This window comes from Pelophylax lessonae, assembly GCF_965119305.1.
Source record: "Pelophylax lessonae genome assembly, chromosome: 3".
NCBI classification, from domain to species: domain Eukaryota; kingdom Metazoa; phylum Chordata; class Amphibia; order Anura; family Ranidae; genus Pelophylax; species Pelophylax lessonae.
In genome coordinates this window covers 79,207,251-79,231,576 of record NC_138770.1, presented here as the reverse complement: position 1 = coordinate 79,231,576, position 24,326 = coordinate 79,207,251, and the positions used below count along the sequence as shown (strand labels likewise).

General features: G+C 44.4%; 1 protein-coding gene across 5 annotated transcripts in view; it reads left to right on the top strand.

Annotated features, from left to right (window-relative positions):
* The window catches only part of DTNB (dystrobrevin beta), a 292,666-nt gene extending 269,122 nt beyond the window's left edge, over window positions 1–23,544 (top strand). For all 5 annotated transcript variants that reach the window (XM_082251573.1, XM_082251572.1, XM_082251571.1 and 2 more), the window contains 5 exons: window positions 7,541–7,697; window positions 15,538–15,627; window positions 18,121–18,174; window positions 18,262–18,297; window positions 23,143–23,544. In XM_082251573.1, the coding sequence (XP_082107699.1) occupies window positions 7,541–7,697; window positions 15,538–15,627; window positions 18,121–18,174; window positions 18,262–18,266 (306 nt within the window). In that variant the 3' untranslated portion in view covers window positions 18,267–18,297; window positions 23,143–23,544. The remainder of the gene's footprint in view (window positions 1–7,540; window positions 7,698–15,537; window positions 15,628–18,120; window positions 18,175–18,261; window positions 18,298–23,142) is intronic.
* The last annotated feature ends 782 nt before the right edge of the window (window positions 23,545–24,326 follow it).

The following is a 24,326-nucleotide window of genomic DNA, read 5'->3' as shown; positions in this document are numbered from 1 at the left end:
AATCATTTCTTTTATGCTTCCCTTTAAGTAGTATATGTGCATAGAATAATTTGGGGAAATAAGGATAATGTTTAGGGTCACTTTAAGCATTAAAGGATGCCTGTCATGCTGCAGAAGCTATCATTGTCTTAATAGTGCTTCTCTGCATACTTGTAATTAATCTTCCCAAATCTGCCTACATTTGGGTCATGACTCAATGAAAGTATTGAAGCTGAAGAGTTCCTCCTCATCCATGTCTTTATGGACCTTGCTTTGTGCTCTGGTCCATATCATTTGGTGGGGGGTGGATTATGGTGTGGGGTTGTTTTTCAGGGGTTGGCCTTGGCCTCTTAGTTCCAGTGAAGGGAACTCTTAAGGCATCAGGATACCAAGACATTTTGGACAATTTTATGATCCCAACTTTGTGGGAACAGTTTGGGGATGGCCCTTTCCTGTTCCAACATGACTGCGCACCAGTGCACAAAGCAAGGTCCATAAAGACATGGATGAGCGAGTTTGGGGTGGAGGAACTTGACTGGCCTGCACAGAGTCCTGACCTCAACCTGATAGAAAACCTGAATTAGAGTGGAGACTGCGAGCCAGCCCTTCTCTCCAACATCAGTTTTAGGTTTTAAAGTTGAGGTTTTGTGTGACTCTAGTTACCATTTTTGCTGGCTCTGTCAATGGTTTACAGTGCACATTCAATTCATTGTGTTATTATTTTACCCTTGTCATTATTATTTTTTAATGGTGTATGCATATAGCTGGTTTGCGTATGCAGGGGTGGTAGCACTCACTTCTGTGGATGTTGATGACTATCAGTTAACGGACCCCACCCCAGCAATACACACCCCTGATCTCTGCTTCCTGTGGGGCGGAGCTGATCGTTGAGGGTAGTACAGGTTGGCTATATATTTCTTTCTATATTTATGGTGGGCCAGTAGTACTTTCGGCTCTGAGGAAGAGGGTTCTCCCTCAAAACGCATCAGCCAGGCATATATAGATGCCATCAGGTCTCCTTGCACCATCAGCGCATCCCAGCCATTTTGGAGGCAATTGGTTCCACCGCTTTTACATGTGAGCAGTTATTATGCGTTTGTGAGTATAATGTATGCTGTTTTGAGTATAATGTATGCTGTTTTTATGATTTTATTAAGACATTTTTTTATGGCTACAAGATTGTGGAATTCTCTACCACAAAAGGTAGTTACTGCGGGGAGTATGGCTACTTTCAAAAGACTCTTGGATGTACAGCTCAAGGATCAGAACATTCAGGGGTATGGGAAATGAATACCTCCACACACACCTACACAGGTTGAACTGGATGGACTATTGTCTTTATTCAACCTCAACTACTATGTAACTATGTAATTTTTTAGTGTAATACACTAGGTTGTGCGCCCTTCTCTTATTTTGCTTCTCTCCAACATCAGTGCCTGACCTCACAAATGCTCTTCTGGAAGAATGGTCAAACATTCCCATAGACAGACTCCTAAACCTTGTGGATGGCCTTCCCAGAAGAGTTGAAGCTGTTATAGCTGCAAAGGGTGGGCTAACCCAATATTGAACCCTACGGACTAAGACTGGGATGCCATTAATGTTCATGTGCGTGTAAAGGCAGGCGTCCCAATACTTTTGAAAATATAGTGTAGCTATCGCTATTCTATAGATCAGATTTAGGAATCGGGCCATTTTCCTATGGTTTAGCATAACTCCCGCAATGCATTGCATGTCTCCAAACTGGGGGTTGTTGGATTCTGGCAGACACTGTCTCAGTTTGGGAAATATGCCAGCTCTCTCAGCCTCCATCTGTGTTTTATCATGAGCGGTAGTAGCATTTGTGTGTTTATTTTCCTTTATTTCCCTTTTCGTAGTAAACCGGGAATCTGTGGCACAGCGCTGAGAATCTGTACATTATAATCTCCGCATGTTCATTGTTCCTCATTATAGAGCTCCCGCCAGATATACAGAAAACGGGTTTAGTTATGCATTCCTTTAAAAGTCATGAAATGTTATTCTCTGGCTATGGCAGTTTGTACCTCAATTCTGTCTTCATACTGACTTTCCACATGCAAGCTTAGTGCTGGAAGTAGGCTTGTATCAGGCCCCTTTCACACATACTGTCCGTTTTTCATCCATCCGTTGACGGATGAAAAACGGACATCAATGTATCTCTATGTAAAAACGGATGACAACGGATGATCATCCGTTATCATCCGTTTTCATCCGCTTCCGTCAATGTCCGTTTTTTAAACGTATGAATGCCCTATTTTTCATCCGTCAAAAAAACGGTTCGGATGAAAAACGGATAACAACTGATGAAAAACGGATAACAACTGATGAAAAACTGATGACAACTGATGAAAAACGGATTAAAAATAGATGAAAAACGGATGGAAAACTGATACATTTTGACGTGACTGATCTGATGAAAGAAAGCTCTATTTGTGGGAAAAAATGGACATCAGTTGTATTTGTGTATGGCATTGCACGACCGCGCAATTGTCAGTTAAAACGCTGCAGTGCCAAATCGCAAAAAAATGGACTGGTCACTAAGGGGGAAATCCTTCCGGAGCTGACGTGGTTAAAGTGTCACTAAACGCTCATAATAAAAAAATACCAGTAAATGGTGTCTTACATGCTGTTCATACTCAGTCACTTTGAGATTTGCTTTCTGCATTCAGTATTAAACCTGGTTGATCCTGCTGCTCCACCTTCTCTCCATGTTCCCAATTCAGCTAGGGATTTTGCATCTTTAGTTGCACATAATCAGTTTTCAGTGACTTTCTGTGCCAAGCATTTCTTTCCTATCGCATCTGAGCAGCCCATACACATGTGGGTGTATACACAGTGGTAAATGACAGCCCACTCCCTCCCTCCTCCATGCCCACTAACCAGCTAAACACAATGAGGATGGGATATTACATGTCGATTATTAGAGGCTTCATCTCCCTCTTATTCGAAGACACAGACTGGGGGCAGTCTGTGACTGGCAGAAATCCACCCACACAATGTTATTGCCAAAACATTTTTTTTATTTTTTGAACATGTGACCAGCAGCAGAGCACTAGAAGGTCTAACTGCTTATGTTTCCCTGCAGACAGGCTGGGAAAGAGCTGAATCATGTGACAGCTGTATATCAGTTAAAAGAAAAAACACCTAAGTCCCTTCTTTTTTTTTTTTCTATTAAACTAATTACAGTGACATCATCATAAAAAACTGAAAAAATTGGGCGTGCAAAATTATTCAGCCCCCTAAGTTAATACTTTGTAGCGCCACCTTTTGCTGCGATTACAGCTGTAAGTCGCTTGGGGTATGTCTCTATCAGTTTTGCACATCGAGAGACTGACATTTTTGCCCATTCCTCCTTGCAAAACAGCTTGAGCTCAGTGAGGTTGGATGGAGAGCGTTTGTGATAGGCAGTTTTCAGTTCTTTCCACAGATTCTCGATTGGATTCAGGTCTGGACTTTGACTTGGCCATTCTAACACCTGGATATGTTTATTTGTGAACCATTCCATTGTAGATTTTGCTTTATGTTTTGGATCATTGTCTTGTTGGAAGACAAATCTCCGTCCCAGTCTCAGGTCTTTTGCAGACTCCATCAGGTTTTCTTCCGGAATGGTCCTGTATTTGGCTCCATCCATCTTCCCATCAATTTTAACCATCTTCCCTGACCCTGCTGAAGAAAAGCAGGCCCAAACCGTGATGCTGCCACCACCATGTTTGACAGTGGGGATGGTGTGTTCAGGGTGATGAGCTGTGTTGCTTTTACGCCAAACATAACGTTTTGCATTGTTGCCAAAAAGTTTGATTTTGGTTTCATCTGACCAGAGCACCTTCTTCCACATGTTTGGTGTGTCTCCCAGGTGGCTTGGGGCAAACTTTAAACAACACTTTTTATGGATATCTTTAAGAAATGGCTTTCTTCTTGCCACTCTTCCATAAAGGCCAGATTTGTGCAGTATACGACTGATTGTTGTCCTATGGACAGAGTCTTCCACCTCAGCTGTAGATCTCTGCAGTTCATCCAGAGTGATCATGGGCCTCTTGGCTGCATCTCTGATCAGTCTTCTCCTTGTATGAGCTGAAAGTTTAGAGGGACGGCCAGGTCTTCGTAGATTTGCAGTGGTCTGATACTCCTTCCATTTCAATATTATCGCTTGCACAGTGCTCCTTGGGATGTTTAAAGCTTGGGAAATCTTTTTGTATCCAAATCTGGCTTTAAACTTCTCCACAACAGTATCTCGGACCTGCCTGATGTGTTCCTTGTTCTTCATGATGCTTTCTGCGCTTTAAACGGACCTCTGAGACTATCATAGTGCAGGTGCATTTATACGGAGACTTGCTTACACACAGGTGGATTCTATTTATCATCATTAGTCATTTAGGTCAACATTGGATCATTCAGAGATCCTCACTGAACTTCTGGAGAGAGTTTGCTGTGCTGAAAGTAAAGGGGCTGAATAATTTTGCACGCCCAATTTTCCAGTTTTTTATTTGTTAAAAAAGTTTGAAATATCCAATAAATTTCATTCCACTTCATGATTGTGTCCCACTTGTTGTTGATTCTTCACAAAAATTTACAGTTTTATATCTTTGAAGCCTGAAATGTGGCAAATGGTCGCAAAGTTCAAGGGGGCCGAATACTTTCGCAATGCACTGTGTATGTGTGTGTGTATATATATATATATATATATATATATATATATATATATATATATACCGTATATGTATATATAAAATTATAAGAACTTAAAGCGATTGTAAACCTCCTACAAAAAAATAAAATAAAACAAAAACCTGAAAGACAAAGGCATAATGAGCTAGTATGCATCACATACTAGCTCATTATGAAATACCTTAGGGCGAGGCCCTTCCAGCAGTGTCCGCTCACTGCTGAAACGGCTGAGATGTTCACCCTTCACTCCGGGTTTGCATCCTCCGGCTGTCTGACTGGACCCGCGATGACGTCAATTGCACGGGAGCCGCCATTCACGGGACAGGGCTCTGAAGGAACGGCCGCCCGTGCTGTCACTGGCTGCATGCAAAGTAAATATCTCCTAAACGTTGCACGTTTAGGAGGAATTTACAGTACCTATAGGTAAGCCTCATTATAGGCTTAGCTATAGGTAAAAGTTACAGAGGGAACTTTACTTCCTCTTTAAAGATGTCAAATGAGTCTCAATTATTGTGTAAATTTCACATTAAGTGCATACACCCAGTATTCATTCAGATCACAATTCACCATACATGTGATAAGATAGCATACATCATCATAAAAAATGCATTCATGTGTAAAACCAAGCCCCATAGATGATATTAAAAATGGTCCATAAGTATTGTGTCCAAACCAAAGGTCCCCACTTCTTCCACCTCCCATTCAAAACTCCTGTGCAGTACTTCAGTCCAAAAAAACATGGCCACCACAGTGTTACAGATGTGCCCTCTAGAAAATCTGAAGAAAAATTCTGTATGAGCCACTATGGTTCGGTTTTCGTATAGTGTGTTCACAACATTCAAAATCTGATTCTGACTTTCCAAACGAAAATTTCTGAAGGGACAAACTGCAAAATATTTCTCGTATGTTAGCAGAGCGATTTTTGTTTAATGTGTACTGTTTTCATACGGTTTCTGTATGAGAAATATCCTATGAAAGATTGCGCATGATCAGAAACAATAAATGGCAAAAAGAGCCTTTGTCCTATGAGAATTTTTGTACATTAGTTCAATCCTAGGTTTCGACTTGAAATGAGGAAAACCGGACAATCATTCGCCCGATTTTCTTAGTGTGTACCCACCTTTAGAATAGGACCTATACGCTACTATGGGTCATCAGAGCATTCCTTACAGACTAAGGTGTGTAGAAATAGATGCAAGGACTTCCCACTCTTCATCCAGTTATTTAGGGTTCGTGTCCCTTTAAGAGGTCCATTCAGTCAGCTCCGTACTTTCACTTACAAATTCAGGCCGGCTATATACTCATTGGCAGAGTATTAGAAAGGGTTGCTTTAAATGTTTAAATAATTTGTATATTGATCTAAATTAAATGACCTTAGGAGGATCTGTCATATCTTTGTCAGTGCACAGATACTAAGCAATTGGTGTGCAGGTTCCTGGGTACGTTAGGCCTCCTACTGGTGCCCACTCAGCTTCACAGCAATGGATACCAGCACCTAAGAAGCAGGGGAAATTAGACAACCAGAGATGGCCTTGTCTGTTCAGATATACGGGTCTCTTAGCTAGAAGGGCCACAACAGCTGGTATTGATGGCCACAAGCACACTGCACAGGAGCTTTGTGCTCTGATGGTTAGTAGGGAATGGACAGGTTCTTTATAAAATGTAGGGTGAATCTATTGTGTGAGCAGAAGCCTTTCTGACACTGAAAAGATCTTCCCATGGCAATCACTTCCTTCTTGGATCTTGTTTTATATCAGGTGTAATGTCACCCTCACACAGTCACATCATGGGTTTTCACTGTAGAAATAAAGAAAAGGAGCCAAAGAACCGATTATAGGGTTCAAGGTAACTTTAAGGCCTCATCCACATATGCGTATGTAAGCATACACACTATGTAGGGCATGTTTTGCCTTCACAAGTGTTCTGTGCATCCACAGACAGGCAAGTCCCATTCATGTCCATTGGGACACAATGACTGCACAGACACAGTGGCTGATCCCAGTTTGACATCGATGCGGATCCCTGAACGCAAACCGTGTCTACGTTCAGAGCCCTGCACCCAGGTGGATGTTAAATTGGGAGCAGCAGCTGTTTCTGTGCAGCCACTGTGTCCCAATGGAGTGCCTGCACAGGATTACATGAGGCCTAATATGTTGGAAAATAGATCATATAATAACAGTGGTTGGGGGGGGGGGGGGAAGAAATTACCCTCTATCGTGGCTCACACAGAATAAAACTTGCATGGACAGATCTACACTGCCTGGCCAAAAAGATTTGCCACCAAAAAAAAAAGGTCACACACGTTGGATCGCATTTAGCTTTGATTACGGCACGCATTTGCTGTGGCATTGTTTCATAGCTTCTGCAATGTCACAAGATTTATTTCTGTCCAGTGTTGCATTAATTTTTCACCAAGATCTTGTATTGATAATAGGAGAGTCAGATCACTGCGCAAAGCCTTCTCCAGCACATCCCAAAGATTCTCAATGGGGTTAAGTTCTGGACTCTGTGGTGGCCGATCCATGTGTGAAAATGATGTCTCATGCTCCCTAAACCACTCTTTCACAATTTGAGCCCAATGAATCCTGGCATCGTCATCTCGGAATATGCCCGTGCCATCAGGGAAGAAAAAATCCATTGATGGAAGAACCCGGTCATTCAGTATATTCAGGTAGTCTGCTGACCTCATTGTTTGGGCACATGCAGTAACTATCCAATCGGATAGTTATTGCATGCTTAGTTTAGTTAGTTGCTTAGTTGATTCCAGGTGGCAACTTTTTTTTTGGCCAGGCAGTGTATATTAGGACCAGAAAATCTCTCCTTGAGAATAACTAATTTAATAGTAGCAACAGCTCATTCCATGTTTTTTCTTTTTTCCCAGGCCCAAGCCGCTGGCTCTCCCCACTCTTCGCCAAGCCATGGTGCCAGTCGTCCTATGCCTATGCCAGTCCGCTCCACCTCAGCTGGTTCCACTCCTACCCATGTACCTCAGGACTCCATAGCGGGGCTGGGCGATGTACAGGAAGCCTTTGCACACGGTGAGTCCTATAAATACATGCAGCATTAGCACAAAGCTTAAAAATGTCATGTAGCTGCAGCACCAACCATGTCCCACAATGATTGTGACCAGCTGAATATACTATTTTATCCAGTGACTATATCCAACAGCAGAGGAAAGTTACAAAAAGTTTATTTGTGCCCATAGTTACCTAGAACTTCTGCTGTAGCTACTCTCATATTACAGATAAATGCTATTCTGTGCCTGCGCAACCATAAGGCGACTTAGTCAGCTGCCTTAGGGTGCCAGCATGGGAGGGGTTGTAAAATCTGCATCCCCAGCCACTTGCTGAGGATTCAGATCCTTAACCGATCTGCAGACGTTTTTTCTTACACACTCCTGGGTGCTTTACAGCCCAGGAGTGTGTGTACTTTAGTAAAGTCGGCTTTCATGTGGAAGTGATACAAGTGGCTGTGAAGCCGCCTATCGCTTCCGCAACCACTGTTGCGATGTGGCTCCCCCGCGCGAAACCCCTCCCCCCCCCCCCCATGTTCACCGGGCTCTGTTGTCCCACCTGGGTGTGTGGTGCAGTCATGGCAGATGTCGCTGGGGAGGGCAGTGGGAGTTCAACAGACCTCCATCCACTAAGCTTCTCTCCTGTATACAGACCAGGAAGTGATATATATGATGTCACTTCCTGGTCATGAGCTGTCAATCAGTGCCCGGGGAAGTGGCTGATGGAACACATCTGTAGTGGAGTGGACCCCGAATGTCTGATAAAAATAACCTGTTACCTATATGCTATCACATAGGGGACCAAAAGCCTTCTTCGATGTGATAGGAATAAAGTCATGTTTAAAAAAAAAATTATTTAAACATTTGAAGAGACGCATAAAAAAATAAAAAGAAAGTTTTAGAGCCCCTCTACAAAAATTAATGCATTGGGTGCCTACATAGGAAAATGGTGATTGCGCTACAAGTGTTACATGCGGGGAATGCATACCCCCCCAATTACACACTGCCATTGTAGAGGGGAATGCGTTGGTAGGATGATGAGGGGGGGTAGCAAAATGCATCTTCGCCTGAGTAGACAAAAATCCTTGCACCGTCCCTGATGCTATTCCAATTTTTTTTGCAAGTTTTAATCCAAGCAGTAGCAAACCTGCGTGGCTCTTGGCAAACCTCTCTAATTTCTCCCCAATATAAGCAAATCAAAAGACAGATCACTTCTGCACTACATGCCACTTATCAGAAACTTTAATCCATAGATACTAAAAAGTCTTCTCGTGTAGACACAGATTTATATGCAGCTGTCATTTGCGCCAATGCTGCGAAAAAATATAGAATGACCGACAACACCTTGACATGCCTCACCAGGCTTTTTTGTGACATTGGTGCAGTAAAGGCTTCTTTCTGGCAACTTGATCATGCAGCTTATTTTTGTCGTACCATGCTCCTTAAAACAACCGCATCATCTTTTTCTAGAGCAGACTGTATTTCTCCTGTGGTTACCTGTGAGTTTCCTTTTTATCTTAAACTATTCTTCTGGCAGTTGTGGTTGCAATCTTTCTTGGTCTACCTGTCCTTGGCTTGGTTTTAAGAGATCCCTGAATTTTCCACTTCTTAACTGATTGAACAGTACTGACTGGCATATTCAAGGCTTTCGATATCTTTTTATATCTTTTTCCATCTTTATAAAGTTCCATTACCTCGTTACGCAGGTCTTTTGACAGTTATTTTCTACTCTCCATAGCTCAGTATCTATCCTGCTCAGTGCACCCACATGAGAGCTTAAAAACTCATTGACCATATATACACAGACACTAATTGCAATTTAACAACTTCCTGCCTGTGCTATACCCGAAAGATGGATACAGTGCAGGCTTACTTTGCTGGGAGGGCGTACATGGACTCAGCTGATCACAAATCGGGTTAAAGGGCCAATGACAGCGGCCCTTTACCACCTGATCAGCTGTCAGCCAATGGCAGCTGATCACAGGATGTAAACACAAGCCGTTTATCAGCTCTTTTCTTTCCTCACGCTGATAGCGTGAGGAGAAAGAAGAGAGCTGATAACCGGCTTGTGTTAAAGGGACATTGACACTGATAATCAGGCCACTGATGCTGCTGCTGCCACCATGCTTTACTGTAGGGACGGTATTGCCTAGGTGAGCGGTGCCTGGTTTTCTCCAGACATGATGCTTGCCATGCAGGCCAAAGAGTTCAATCTTCGTTCCATCAGACAAGAGAATTTTGTTTCTCATGGTCTGAGAGTTCTTCAGGTGCCTTTTTGGCAAACTCCAGGCGGGCTGTTATGTGTCTTTTACTGAGGAGAGGCTTCCGTCTTGCCACTCTACCATACAGGCCTGATTGGTGGAGTGCTGCAGAGATGGTTGTTCTTATGGAAGGTTCTCATCTCTCCACAGGGAAATGCTGGAGCTCTGTCAGAATCGGGTTCTTGGTCACCTCCCTGACTAAGGCCCTTCTCCCCCTGACTAAGGCCCTTCTCCCCCGATTGCTCAATTTGGCTGGGCAGCCTGCTCTAGGAAGAGTCCTGGTGGTTCCAAACTTCTTCCATTTACGGATAACAGGGGCCACTGTGCTCCTTGGGACCTTCAATGCTGCAGAACGATTTCTGTACCCTTCCCCGATCTGTGCCTCAATACAATCCTGTCTTGGGGGGTCTACAGACCATAACTTGGACTATATGGCTTGGTTTGTGCTCTGACATGCACTGTTAACTGTGGGACCTTATATAGACAGATGTGTGCCTTTCCAAATCATGTCCAATCAACTGAATTTACCACAGGATGATCAGTGGAAACAGGATGCACCCAGGCTCAATTTTGAGTGTCATGGCAAAGGCTGTGAATACTAATGTACTTGTGATTTTTTATTTTTATTTTTTAATAAATTTGCAAAGATTTCTAACAAACTTCTTTCACGTTGTCATTATGAGGTATTGTTTGTAGAATTTTAAGGAAAATAAGGAATTGTATCCATTTTTGGAATAGGGCTGTAACATAACAAAATGTGGAAAAAGTGAAGCGCTGTGAATACTTTCCGGAAGCACTGTATCAGTGCCTCCTCATCAGTGCCCATCAGTGCAGCCTCATCAGTGCGGCCTCATCAGTCCCCATCATTGCAGCCTCATCTGCACTTGCAGCCTCATTTGGTTAGCAAAAAATAAAAAAACTCAGCCCAAAAGAAATCTTGTGTGAAACAATGATAAAAATGTCATATGGGCACAGTGTTGCATGACAGCGCAATTGTAATCTAGAGTGTGACAGCACTTCAAATTGGCCTAGGCAGAAATGGGGTGAAAGTGCCCATTAGGCAAGTAATTAAAAAGCCACAGATGTGAGAAAATAACCTTTTAATTTCCATTTTAACCTGTGTGCGTCACCTTGTGCGTCTGTACCAAGGCCAAACATTGCAGGGTATGTAAACTTTTGATCAGAGCCATTTGGGTGATTTCTGTTATGATTTAACCCTTTTACTGCCAGGTCCGTACAGTGTACGGATCTACAGCACTGCTTGCAGTTGGCCAGGCCCGTACGCCCTACGGACCTCATTTCTCCTCCTGCTATAAGCTTATGGTCACTTCAATGACCCCATGTGCTGCCGCTTCCCTGTCCCCAACCTCTCCACCTCCCGTCCCCGCTCCCTGTCACCTAAAACTACTCTCCCCCCCCCCCCCCCCCACTCGCCATTCCTATCCCCTTCACCCCCCTTCCTGCCCCCCAGCACTGATCCCCCCCACACACACCCGATCTGCCCCCCCCCCCCCCCAGCAAACCCGATTCCTGCAGCTACCTTTAGAAGCCAGCATCCCTCCTCTGCTGCTCCCGCCGGGTTCAGGTGCTGCAGGGGCTTAGGGGGGATCCAGAGATGTCCCCCCCTGCCTCTCCCATCATACCCCTACCGGCCCCAACACCCATGATCCATCCCTGCTATGGCTGTATCCCTTCTTCCCCTCCCACTGCCTGCACTCAGCTCCGGCAAGCTGTCAGCCTGAGAGTGGGGGGGGGGGGGCTTGGTCAGGTGAAGCTGGGTCTTGGTAAACATGTAAAAAATAAATAAATAAAAATATTAAAAAAACATGAAGCGGACTCTGTCAAGCAGATCCGCCTGCTCAGTGGGGATCTCTCTGCTGATCCCCGCTGAGTAGGCAGATGACATGTCTGCTCCGCTAATGCAGAGGTCTCAAAAAAAGAGATACGGGGGTTGGTTAAGACCTCTGATATCTCAAAGACCCCCCCCAAAAAATAAAACATCATATTATAAAAAATATAATTGTAAAAAAAAAAAAAACATGGAGCAGACTTTCAAGCAGATCCGCCTGCTCAGCGGGGATCTTTTTGCAAATGACACATCCACGTCCGCTCCGCATTAGCAAAGTGGACACAGACACAGCCCGCTATTCTCTATGTAGCGGTTGGATGGAAATGGACCGCCTGTCCATTTCTATCCGATACCATCTGATCTGATCTGCTAGATGGATGGGGAATGGAATCCCCATCTGTCTGTTTTTAGTGGACCGGATCGGATGCAGGCGGGTGTAAACAGACACATGTTCATTTACATCTGCCTCTCCATAGAAAACAATAGGTGGTCGGATTGGGCCCCTTTAAAAATGGACCGGCAGACCCGATCAGTCTGCTTGTGTGAAAGGGGCCTAAGGCCTTGTTCACACCGGGCATACACAGCGTACCTTTACAGGGATGCACAGGTGTTCCGTGCATCTCTGTGCAGACAGTCCTATTGATGTCATTTGGGATGTAGCAGCTGCATTAACAGAGCCATTTCTCCCAATTTGACATCCATGTAAGTCCGCGTGCATGTCTCTGAGCTCACATTGCCTGCGTTCGGGATCGTGCACCAACACCCAAATCCACACGGATGTCGGATTAGGAACAGCAGCTATACCTGTGCAGCCATTGCATCCCAATTAACATAAATGGGGCTGCCAGTACAGGGATGCACGGAACACCTATGCATCCCTGTGGGGCTAAATATGGCCCTCCATGGGCATACACTTTAGTATGCCACATGTGAACAATGCTTTAGTAGTAATATAGCAGGAATTATGTAAGTTATGTTGTGTTTATGCACACTATTGATGATTTTAGTGTCTTTTTAGTGAAAAATTGAAATATGATGAACATTGTTTTGAATGAATTATTGCAGGGCCCAAAAAATCAGTAGCACTTTTTTTATTCTACAAGTCATGTGCTTTCAGAAAATGTTTAGTTTGAGGGGTCTTTTCAAATTCTGAAAGCTGTAAGTGGAAAATGGTAACCTCCTGACTAAATTGTTTTTATTTACAGTTTTGTATACCTTCAGTTTTCACCATTTCACAAAAAGGCACAATTTAAATGTACAGATATTTGACATTTAATAACTCAATATAGGTTTAACTTTTATATTAAGTAAGAATTTAGCAGGAATTTTGTACATTTTGCCATGTATGAATCCATCCAATTAATGATTTTGGTGTATTTATAGCAAAACCATTGGTTTGAAAAACATTTGCACAAATATCGCGGTGCCTTAAAAATCAGTAGCACCTTTTTTTTATCTTACTGGCAATGTGCTTTCAGAAAATATATGTATTTGGGGGGGGGGGGTCTTTTACAAACTGAAAGCTGTAAGTGAAAAAGGAAAACCTCCAGATTTTTAAAGAAAACATTTTCACCATTTTGCAAAAAAGACGTAATTAAAAAATTACAAATATTTGTTATTTATTAACTCAATATAGGTTAAGCTTTTATATTTAGTAGGAATTTAGCAGGATTTTTTTTTTTAAATTAGCTTTTTTTATATCTGCTAAGAATGATTTTAGAGAATTTTTAGCAAATATATTGTTTTGATAAACAATTTCTACCAGGGTGTGCAAACCTTTGTGCTCAACTGTACATGTGAGCGCATATTTGATTGTTTTTATTTCATATTAATAAGCTGTGTTATTGCACCAGTTCATTGCTCCTCTTATGATGGTCATAGACAGGTGATTTTTTTTTTTCTGCAGTTAGCCAACCGTCTCCCCTACCCATGCACACACATGCTGCAAGCTGCTGGTCAACAAAATTTTTCTAACAGTCCCATTTAACAGAAGTTGATTGTTAGATCGACTTTTGTCAAGCAGGAACAGCCATAGATAGATCGAAAATAGATTGGTCCCTGCTGCAAAGCAACTAGTGATAGAGATAAATCTCCCCAAATGAGAGTGGTGCAAGGATGCTACAGGCCTGGTTTTCCCCGTGTGTGCCCTCTGCTTGGTCATGTGACATCAAATCACATGGAGAACCACAGTGGGTGGAACTGTGGGTAATGCAAGCACATCAACTCAATGCTGCATATTGGACAAATTACACAGCGGGACAGTATGAGGGAAAGAAACCATACAGGACATTGCAGTTCAGTTGCAAGGTAAGTTTGCTAACCATCCATCATAACCAGCAAAGGTATCCAGCTATTAAAGCCAATATACAGTGATTCTCGATTGGATTCAGGTCTGGACTTTGACTTGGCCATTCTAACATCTGGATATGTTTATTTGTGAACCATTCCATTGTATATTTTGCTTTATGTTTTGGATCATTGTCTTGTTGGAAGACAAATCTCCATCCCAGTCTCAGGTCTTTTGCAGACTCCATTAGGTTTTCTTCCAGAATCGTCCTGTATTTGGCTCCATCCATCTTCCCATCAATTTTAACCATCTTCCCTGTCCCTGCTGAAGAAAAGCAGGCCCAAACCATGATGCTGCCACCACCATGTTTGACAGTGGGGATGGTGTGTCTCCCAGATGGCTTGTGGCAAACTTTAAACGACACTTTTTATGGATATCTTTAAGAAATGGCTTTCTTCTTGCCACTCTTCCATAAAGGCCAGATTTGTGCAGTATACGACTGATTGCTGCTCTATGGACAGAGTCTCCCACCTCAGCTGTAGATCTCTGCAGTTCATCCAGAGTGATCATGGGCCTCTTGGCTGCATCTCTGATCAGTCTTCTCCTTGTATGAGCTGAAAGTTTAGAGGGACGGCCAGGTCTTCGTATATTTGCAGTGGTCTGATACTCCTTCCATTTCAATATTATTGCTTGCACAGTGCTCCTTGGGATGTTTAAAGCTTGGGAAATCTTTTTGTATCCAAATCCGGCTTTAAACATCTCCACAATAGTATCTCGGACCTGCCTGGTGTGTTCCTTGTTCTTCATGATGCTCTCTGCGCTTTAAACGGACCTCTGAGACTATCACAGTGCAGGTGCATTTATACAGAGACATGATTACACACAGGTGGATTCTATTTATCATCATTAGTCATTTAGGTCAACATTGGATCATTCAGAGATCCTCACTGAACTTCTGGAGAGAGTTTGCTGCGCTGAAAGTAAAGGGACTGAATAATTTTGCACGCTCAATTTTTCAGTTTTTTATTTGTTAACAAAGTTTAAAATATCCAATAAATTTCGTTCCACTTCATGATTGTGTCCCACTTGTTGATTCTTCACAAAAAAATTACAGTTTTATATCTTTGTTTGAAGCCTGAAATGTGGCAAAAGGTCGCAAAGTTCAAGGGGGCCGAATGCTTTCGCAAGGCACTGTATGTAATCCGCCACTTTAGCCAGCCACCTTAGCCAGCCTATGTATCCAGCCACTGTGCCAGCCAGAATACTGCCCATCTACCTTTAGAATGTGTGCTTCTTTTCTGTAATGGGTCTGCTTGTTATTTGGGAATCAGTTTAGTAATCTAGAGCCATCCTCACTGATTAGTCAGTCTATTCTTTGCTGTGATTGGACAATGGTTTGCCCCCAACATGGCTATCCAGGGTGGCCAGAGACTATGTAATCGCTATGTCTTCTTCTCTTATGCTCCAGGTACAAGAAGAAACCTGCGCAGCGATTTACTAGTAGCCGCAGACTCCATTACAAACACCATGTCTTCCCTGGTGAAGGAGCTGCACTCAGGTAAGTGACCGGTCAGCAAGGTACCTAACTTCTTGTAAACTCCTTGTGATGTGAGCCACTTTGGACGCTGGGCTTGTGGAACCCAGATTACTTTAGAGAGGTTGGGAAACTCCTTATCCAGCTTCCAGGCCCCTCTTATGTGTAAGTTACCCTGTGTCTATTAGGGGCCCAGGGTGACCAAGAAACCCAGTCTGGTCTGCACTAATCAGACTCGCTTTAAAACCACACAGCCTTTCGTGTTACCCCGGTTATCCTGGGTTCTATATGTGTGGTTTGTGTTGAAAGAGTCAGGGGCTCTTTCTCTTGGGACAATATTTCTGAACATGTCCCTCAGGAAATATTTGAATATGAACGGTTTGACATTTCAGATTGCTAGAATATTGCAGGAGTGTCTCATAGACCCTTGCTAGATAGTGAGGAGGGGTGGGGTTTGTTATTGTTAAGTACCTGCATTCCATTATTCTATTGTTTCTGTCTGCCTTAAGATCAACCTATTATGGGATGTATATGTGTATGTGGATTGGCTGCTAAGTGGGAGGGGGGGGGGGTTGTCCCACAGTGTATATCTCATTGTGCCTGTGTTTGAATAAACAGTTCATTCTGGTTGACTCCAAAACTTGTACTGTCGAGTTCTTGGGGTAACTATAGCCAGATTCACGGATCTCGTTAGGAAGCAGCTTCTTGGCGGAGATACCCAGTCAGGATGTCCGGAGTCCGTCACACTGCTGAATGTGCAGATTGAACAAATGTGAACATTCTGCCTTAAAACTGAAGAAGAGGGCACAGTCGGCCTGCAGAGTGTCCCCAGTTCTCATCCTGCTATTACTTACTCTACTTTGTACACTAAACGTCTAAAATGTCAGGTACCCTTTGAGTGTGAGAAGCCCAGAATCTCTGACCAAGCCTAAGTGGAATTGAGCATTGCCCTTCGAAATTCTCAGCGAATGGGGGAAAGGTTGCATGGAATCATGTGACAAGAGGATGCGGACCTAACCAGGAGTATTGTGCCTGCCGAATCTCTTTGCAAGGAATTATGTAAATAAAGAATCAGTCACCCAAAATTGTTATTTCAGTGTTGAGGGGATGCCTAACAGTTTGCTATATCTGTCAAGGAGTCCGATGGTGATATCTTTGCTCTTAGTTCCCAGGTCTACACACCTGCTGTGGCCATTCTGAGCTGCTCTTACCATCCCAAAAATAATATATTTGCAAGCACACCTTCAGTCCATCCAAACGGTTTATATTTCAGCATGATAACATCAAAAGCAAGAAATTGCAACGTTTCAAAGTCACGCAAGGACCCCTTTGTCAGGCATGTGACACCGAAACGTTGCACTTTCTTGCTTTTGATGTGATCATGCTGAAAAAAAAAAAACGTTTGGACTGAGGATCCGAGGTGTGCTGGTAAATATATTGTTTGTGGCATTCATGATCCAGTCTCCAACTGATAGTGGTTACAGCACCCAGTATCCTAGCGCTTTCCAAAGGAGCGTGTGCAATGGCAATATGGGCTATTGCTCTCACCATCCCGACTGGATCTTTTATTTTATATTATGAAGAATATAACAGATGGCGCTGTAACACAAAGGTGGGCTGGGACTGTGGCATGTAGCCCTTCTCACCACAGAATAAAACTATCCCTATAAAAGATGATAGAGATTTGGTGTTTACTTTTCCCGTGGCCTGTGTCTTCAGATTCAGTCACTTTGTTGCTCTCCAGCTGCTGCAAGTATTCAACCAGTCAGGTAGGTGGAATACCTGCTCCCCCTGCCGTACACTGTGGTTCCCCCTGTTGCCTGGTTCATCCTGTAGTGATGCACGAGTCTGTGGGAGAAACCACTGTGTGCGGTGGGAGGGGTAGATATTAACATACCCAGAAAGCAGCCCCCTTTACATCATAGCCCCCCTTTACATTACAGTGCCCCCTTTACAGAGCAGTCCCTGTTACATTAATGTAAAGGAAACTGCACGGTTAAGGGGCACTGTAATGTAAAGGGGGGCTGTAAAGTGAAGAGGAACTGAGTACACACTGTGGGACTGCTTTAAAGGGGGAATATGGACACATAAAAAAGGAGGGGGCTGTGCTGTAAAGGGGGTTTGTGGTGTGAAGGGGGCACACTTCGTGAACATACCATCCCCCGGCTCGTCCACCCCAACCACCATCCTCCCGCAGCACGTCTTATACCCTATGAACCCTAAGGACTAAGACTGGGATGCCATTAAAGTTCATGTGCATGTAAAGGCAGGCGTCCTAATACTTTTGGCAGTATAGTGTATGTGATCCAAGATGGGTACACAGGCAGTCTTGGTAGAGGCAGCAGTCAGGTAAGCGGGGATTGGGTTTATGATGCACTTGGTAATGTACACTTCAGGCGATGGTCATCTGTTCCCAGAAGCCGCCAACCATCTGGAGGTTGTCACCAAGCGGCCATTAATCTGGCAACAGAGGTTGGGTGCTCAGTGTTCTGCCATTGACTGTCTTTTCTCTTTCAGCTGAGGAGGGAGCTGACGAGGAAGAGGAGAAGATACACAATGGAAAGGACAGAGGTGAGACCGGTTCCATTATAGACAGATAAATGCAGCCTGGGGATTCGTACAGTGTGTAACCTGTCACCTTTCTCCTCTATCACTCAGGTTAGGTTTCCACCACAGAACAACACGGTGATTCAAGTAAGTGTCTATGTTCCAGAATGAATTGGTAAAATGACACAAGGGGCCTTGGGAGGGGAAGAGGACTCCCCTAGGGATGCAGGTGTATACCATAGGAATTATGAAAAATAAATAAATCGTCGCAATCCCAAAATAAATTGAATAAACCCAATGGCGGCTTACATATAGTGTTTTCCACTAAACACAAAAGAACAAAATAAATATCACAGAATGCAGCGCCAATAGCTCAGTAAAAAAAAAAAAAGTGTGAACCAATTAGTGAATGACAATCAATAATAACCAATCAATATAATCATGTACCTTTAAAATACAATAGGTGATTAATTAACTAAAAATATAACTAAATTAGCAAGTACAAATCCATATATACCATGTGTCATCAGTCAATATAATCATGCGCATTACCACACAATAGATGATTAATCAAAAAAAAAGTCCATAAAAAAACGTGTGTCATGAGACTAACGAAATTCCACCGTGCCATGCCAGTAAAACAAATAATGTACTGGTGCATCAATCCACATAAAAAGGTGATAGAGTGCGCTTCAACCTGTGCTCACACGCAGCTCACCTTAATGTCTGACTCATATATTCCAGTGAGTCAAACACACTTTCTCTATCGTTCATTGACAGGCGTAGCTTCATATCTTCTTAACCATTGGTTATGCTGCCCCCTACAGAAGTAGGACACTAGGCAGGAAAAAGCTTTCATCACACCTATGGGGCTGTCCCTGCAGGCATAACCCCACACACTCTGCTACAGCCCTCAGTTTGTTTCTGCCTACTTTAGGAGTAGGTCCTAGTTCCCTGCTGGGACTTTTGTCTTAGCTGGTATTTTTTTGGGAACCTTTTTATCTAATATATTCTTTTAGTAGAGTTCCTGGAGAACTACAAGCAACAGCCAGCTGTGTTTCGGACTGGATATTCTAGATCTTTAAGATCTCCCAGCCTGGCCAGCGAGCGTGAGCAGGTTATAGTCCAGCACTAGGCCTCGCCGCGACAGAGCCCGGTTGGATGGGGACCATCTCGCTGGTACAAGAATGACCTTGAATGCCCTGAGTCGCAGCGTATACCTTGGCCAGCAACACCCCCATCCCAGGTGGGAGGTAGTCTGTTTGGAGTGGTGCCCACCTGATATCGTGATATGGTGAGTAAGTGTTCCCCCACTTCTCTGGCGGTCTCGGGGTGGACGTGGGCCCCCTCCATGGAATAGTCGGATCCTCGGGTATCCCTTGGTTCTCCTGGCTTCTCAGGTATACCACGCCCTCCCTCAGCTGTTCAACACCCCCCCCCCCCCATAACTGGTTCCTACCTCTGGGGAGTGGATATATTGCGGCCGCTGCGGCAGTTCTGCGGGGGGGGGTTTCTGGTGGGGTCCTTTCCTGGGATGCCTTTGTCTGCTAACCCCTCCTGGGGTCCTGGAGGCCTCCGTTTTGCTGTAGTTTTACCCTACATTAAAGTGGAGTTCCACCCTTAAAAGACACTTTGCCCCATCTGCTTGCTCTGTGTCACCTGAAAAATAAATGGATAATCATGATTTTTTTTTTCTTTACTTACCTTGTTTTAGAAGAAATTATACTCACCTTACTTCCTCTTCCTCTCTCTGTAGCCGTGGCCCGCGCCGTCACTTCCTGCTTGCATTGATTCCTTGGAGCCAAGCGTCATCGCTTCTCAGGCATGCCCAGAAGCTGTGCAGGAATGACGTGCCTGCACCGGACATGACGAGCAGGGCCGGTGCAGGGCATTCTGGGACGAAGAAGACACAGAAGAGGACGCTCCGGCTTCAGCTGCCCACACCTGAGATGGCAGCGCTGGACAAGACATTTTCAAGGTAAGTATTTCTTCTACAAGGTAAGTGCGACCTGGGACAGTTCAGAGGCTATCCATTGTGGAATGTACTAGCCCTGACTGTCCCGGGGGTATTTTTTGTGAAAAAAACTTTCCGAGGGTGGAACTCCGCTTTAATGTCAGAATTCTTCATTGTAATGCATGGGCAGCCATTTTCTAAATCTTCCCCATAGGCATGCATTGGGGCGGCCATTTTCTTGTAGTCCATGGTAATGGACAGCATAGGCAGACACTGGATGCTCTAGGCATGACCCAGGTGCTTTTCACTTCCTGTGTCAGCTCGTTCTTTCTGCTGTACAGATTGTTCCTGCAAGTCTCCTGGGTTTAACCTTGGGAAATTGGCATTTATGTTTGCGTTATATTTTCCCACCCCTCATGTTAATACTGCTTTGGGACGTCCCAATGGTCAAGAAGATATGGCGCTGCGTCTGTCAATGAACTATAGAGAAAACTGGATTTTTTACTTACCGTAAAATCCTTTTCTCTGAAGTTCATTGACAGACGTAGCACCCACCTCACTAATTATGAGTCGAATGGGGTTGTTCTCTTCTAAACACTGCTTGCAACAAAACTGAGGGCTGTGGCAGAGTGTGTGGGGTTATGCCTGTAGGGACACCCCTATAGGCGTGGTGAAAGCTTTTTCCGGTCTAATGTCCTACTCCTGTAGGGGGCAGCATAACCAATGGTCAAGAAGATATGACGCTGCGTCTGTCAATGAATTTCAGAGAAAAGGATTTTACGGTAAATAAAAAATACAGTTTTTAACCTAAAGGTGTCAAATAGGGTTGCTCCTCACTCCTCTTACTCCGGGATACACCACTCCACGGTATATACAGGGATATGAAAAAAAGGAAGACACCCTCTAGTGCTCTCTGTTTGATTGTTTATTAAACATAAGATACATAAAAGTCCACTCATAGTCCAGGCACTTCAGCAGTGTGGGCTTGAACAGGCTCCTTAATAGACTTCCGTGAGGCTGACCAAGATGTGGCGTCCATGCGCAGGCTCCACCCCAATATGCGTTTTTTTGGATTAATTATCTATTGTGTGGTAATGCGCATGATTATATTGACTGATGACACCTTATTTATGGATTTGTACTTGCTAATTTAGTTATAATTTATTAATCACCTATTGTATTTTAATGCACATGATTATATTGATTGGTTATTATTGATTGTCATTCACTAATTGATTCACACTTTTTTTTACTGAGCAATTGGCGCTGCATTCTGTGATATTTATACCATAGGAATTCACATCGTTATACACCATATTGCCCTGTTCTTGGACATGTCACATTGACATGCTTCAACAGGATTAAGCACCTGATATGTCATGACTGCCTTCCTCTGCATTCTTCTCTAGGGTCATTGGGAACCTGGTGCCTTGTAGACATGTGACTATTGTGTGCAAAGAGATAGATTCTGATCCATCATGGCTGCTGACCATATGTTATATCTGGTGATCCGTGATTACTGCAAACATGGAGCCTGTGGTCACTTGACTATCCTGTGCAAAGACGAAGCTCATGAGCTATAATGGATAAATCTAAACTCACCTGCTGATTGCCTACAGCAACAGTACACTTTACAAATATTCTTCACCTTTATATGCTGCTGCCCCCCCCCCATATGCTCTCCCACCCCCCCCCCATCCCATCCCAAGTTGCTGAAGGGGTTAAAACCAGTGGGGGCTGGTGCCCTATCGGTCGGGGGGGGGGGCTTTAAACGGACCTGGCCACAGTCCACCCCCCCCCCCCCCCCACTCCAAAGTCCAGTCCACACCTCCTCCTCCGCCAATAGGATGCCTTCTCCTTTGGCTAATTGGGAAACAGGTCTCAGGACCCTCTTCCTGATTGGCCAGGAGGAGAATCAGTGTGGCAATAGCAAATATTAATTTGCTATTGTCACACAACTGGGTGGGCTCAGGGCCCAGTGCTCTGCGCCCCGAACTCACCCTTTTGTGAAGCCTATTAGAGCCTCTGGATCTAATCACTTGCTTAAAAAAAAAAAAAAAAACCCTCATTGGAATCCATGCATCCGGCACCCTGGAATGTAGATTAGGGGGCCGGACGCATGGATGGGGGGGTGGCACCCCTAATGGACGGGCCAGCCGCCACTGGTTAAAACCACTTCAGTGACTTACAGTAAGTCACTTACCACGGGGCAGGCTCTGCCGGCGCACTCTGCTAAGTTGCACCCTAGGCGGCTGCCTAGGTCGCCTTATTGGTAGCGCCATCCCTGTCCCCTCCCCAGGTTCTTTTTTATTCTACATTATGAGATGCGTGACACCATCATTTTGGTTTGCAGCTGCCATGTGTGTTAGAACTTAGACATGTCTTAATATTCAGCATCAGTATCATTTTTAAGAAAGCTTAGTGATTATTAAAGGTAATTTATTTTTAAATAACAAACATACTTACCTGCTCTGTGTAATGGTTTTGCACAGAACAGCCCCTATCCGCCTCTCCTCAGGTCCCCCACCAGTGTTTTGGGCTCCTTCTCAGTGCTTCCACAGCAAGCAACTTGCTATGGGGCACTCATGCGTGCTCGCTCCAGAACCCGGCTCCTGTGTGACTCCATCCACTCCATGAGACATAAAAAACAGGGCTCGGCCCCACAACCCACTCCCTCCTCACTGGCGGTGATTGACAGCAGTGGGAGCCAGTGGCTCCTAAGATTTTAACCCACTGTGTTGCAGATTCCTACCTGTATCCTATTGCAGAGGATGCCCAAAATCTGACTGGTATCTTAGTGCAGACTTCTGGGAAAATCAGTCAGCCAATCACACAGGCAGGAAATTACATATCTGGGGGGAGGTTCTGTACACCAGTTGTTTGTGGAATGCATCCAGGTTGCCATATTGCATTGAATTTTACAGAAACTTAGGCTGCACCACTTCAGGCGAATTAAACCAAAAATGGTACACTGTGCTTATTGTATTGCATACCTATCCATTGATACCTCTTAATTGTGACTTTCTCTCCTGCAACAGGCACAGCGAGCCCTCCCGTATCCATGTACTCTCCGAAACCACCATGCCGCATTTCCACAGCCAGCCGAGATGTGACGAGGAAATCTTGTTCGTGCATGCTCGATGTAACATAAAACATGCGTGTTACTGGGCCATGGACCATCATGTCTTGCAGACGCTGGATGGGACTGAGCGTGTGTATGTGTGTGTACGCACTCGTCATGGTTGAAGAGGCCGGGGGACACTGTGACTCCGCCCCCAGCTGCAGGTCCCGCTAACACTGGAACACATGATCCTGGGCACACGGGAACAAGCTGTAGGTGTATCATGGTATATCCTATGTGGGTGTGTGCATCTGCTCTGCAGAACGTGGTACATTTCATGTCCAAATGTTTACATAATAATAAATGTGTCTGTCTGTCAGATCTCTGGGTGTCCTGCCTATACGATTTCACTATGATGTCATCATACCGTATCACCAAACTGCCATGTGTTTTAGTAGGTCATCGGATGAACCCTAGATGGCAGCTTCAGGATGCAATTGTTAACTGAACAATGAGTCAATGACTAAGCTCCCTGTTTTTTTTTGTTTTTGTTTTTTTTCTTTAGTGATACTAAAGTCTTGTTTTTTTTGTTTTAAAATAACAAACTTGTTTTACTTACCTGTTCTGTGCTGTGGTTTTGCACAGAGCAGCCCAGATTCTTCTCGCTTTAGGTCCTTCGACGGCGTTCCAGGCCCCTTCCTCCTGCGTAGTGCCCCCACAACAAGCAGTTTGCTATGGAGGCACTGGAGCAGGCTCACTCCCGAGCTGCTGCTCCGTGTGTCTATTCACACACGGCCCCGTCCCCTCTCTCTCCTCATTGGCTCACTAAATTTGACAATTTCACTTTGATTTGGGAGCCAATGGTGCCCACTGCTGTCTCAGCCAATGAGGAGGGGAAGTCCCCTGACAGCCAAGGCTCTTGTGCACATCGCTACAGGAAGATCGGGCTCAGGTAAGTATTAGGGGGGTAGAAGGGGGCAGCTGCACATAAGGTTCTTTATCATAGAATGCGTTAAGGTAAAAAATCTTCTCCCTTTAGAACCACTTTAACCGGGTGCGCATGCGCGGCGCGGGACGGATGGCGGCTTGAACTTGCTGCTCCACTCACTCTGGCCGTGATCCCGGCTACAGGGGCCATATACCACCGCCGAAACTCCTTCA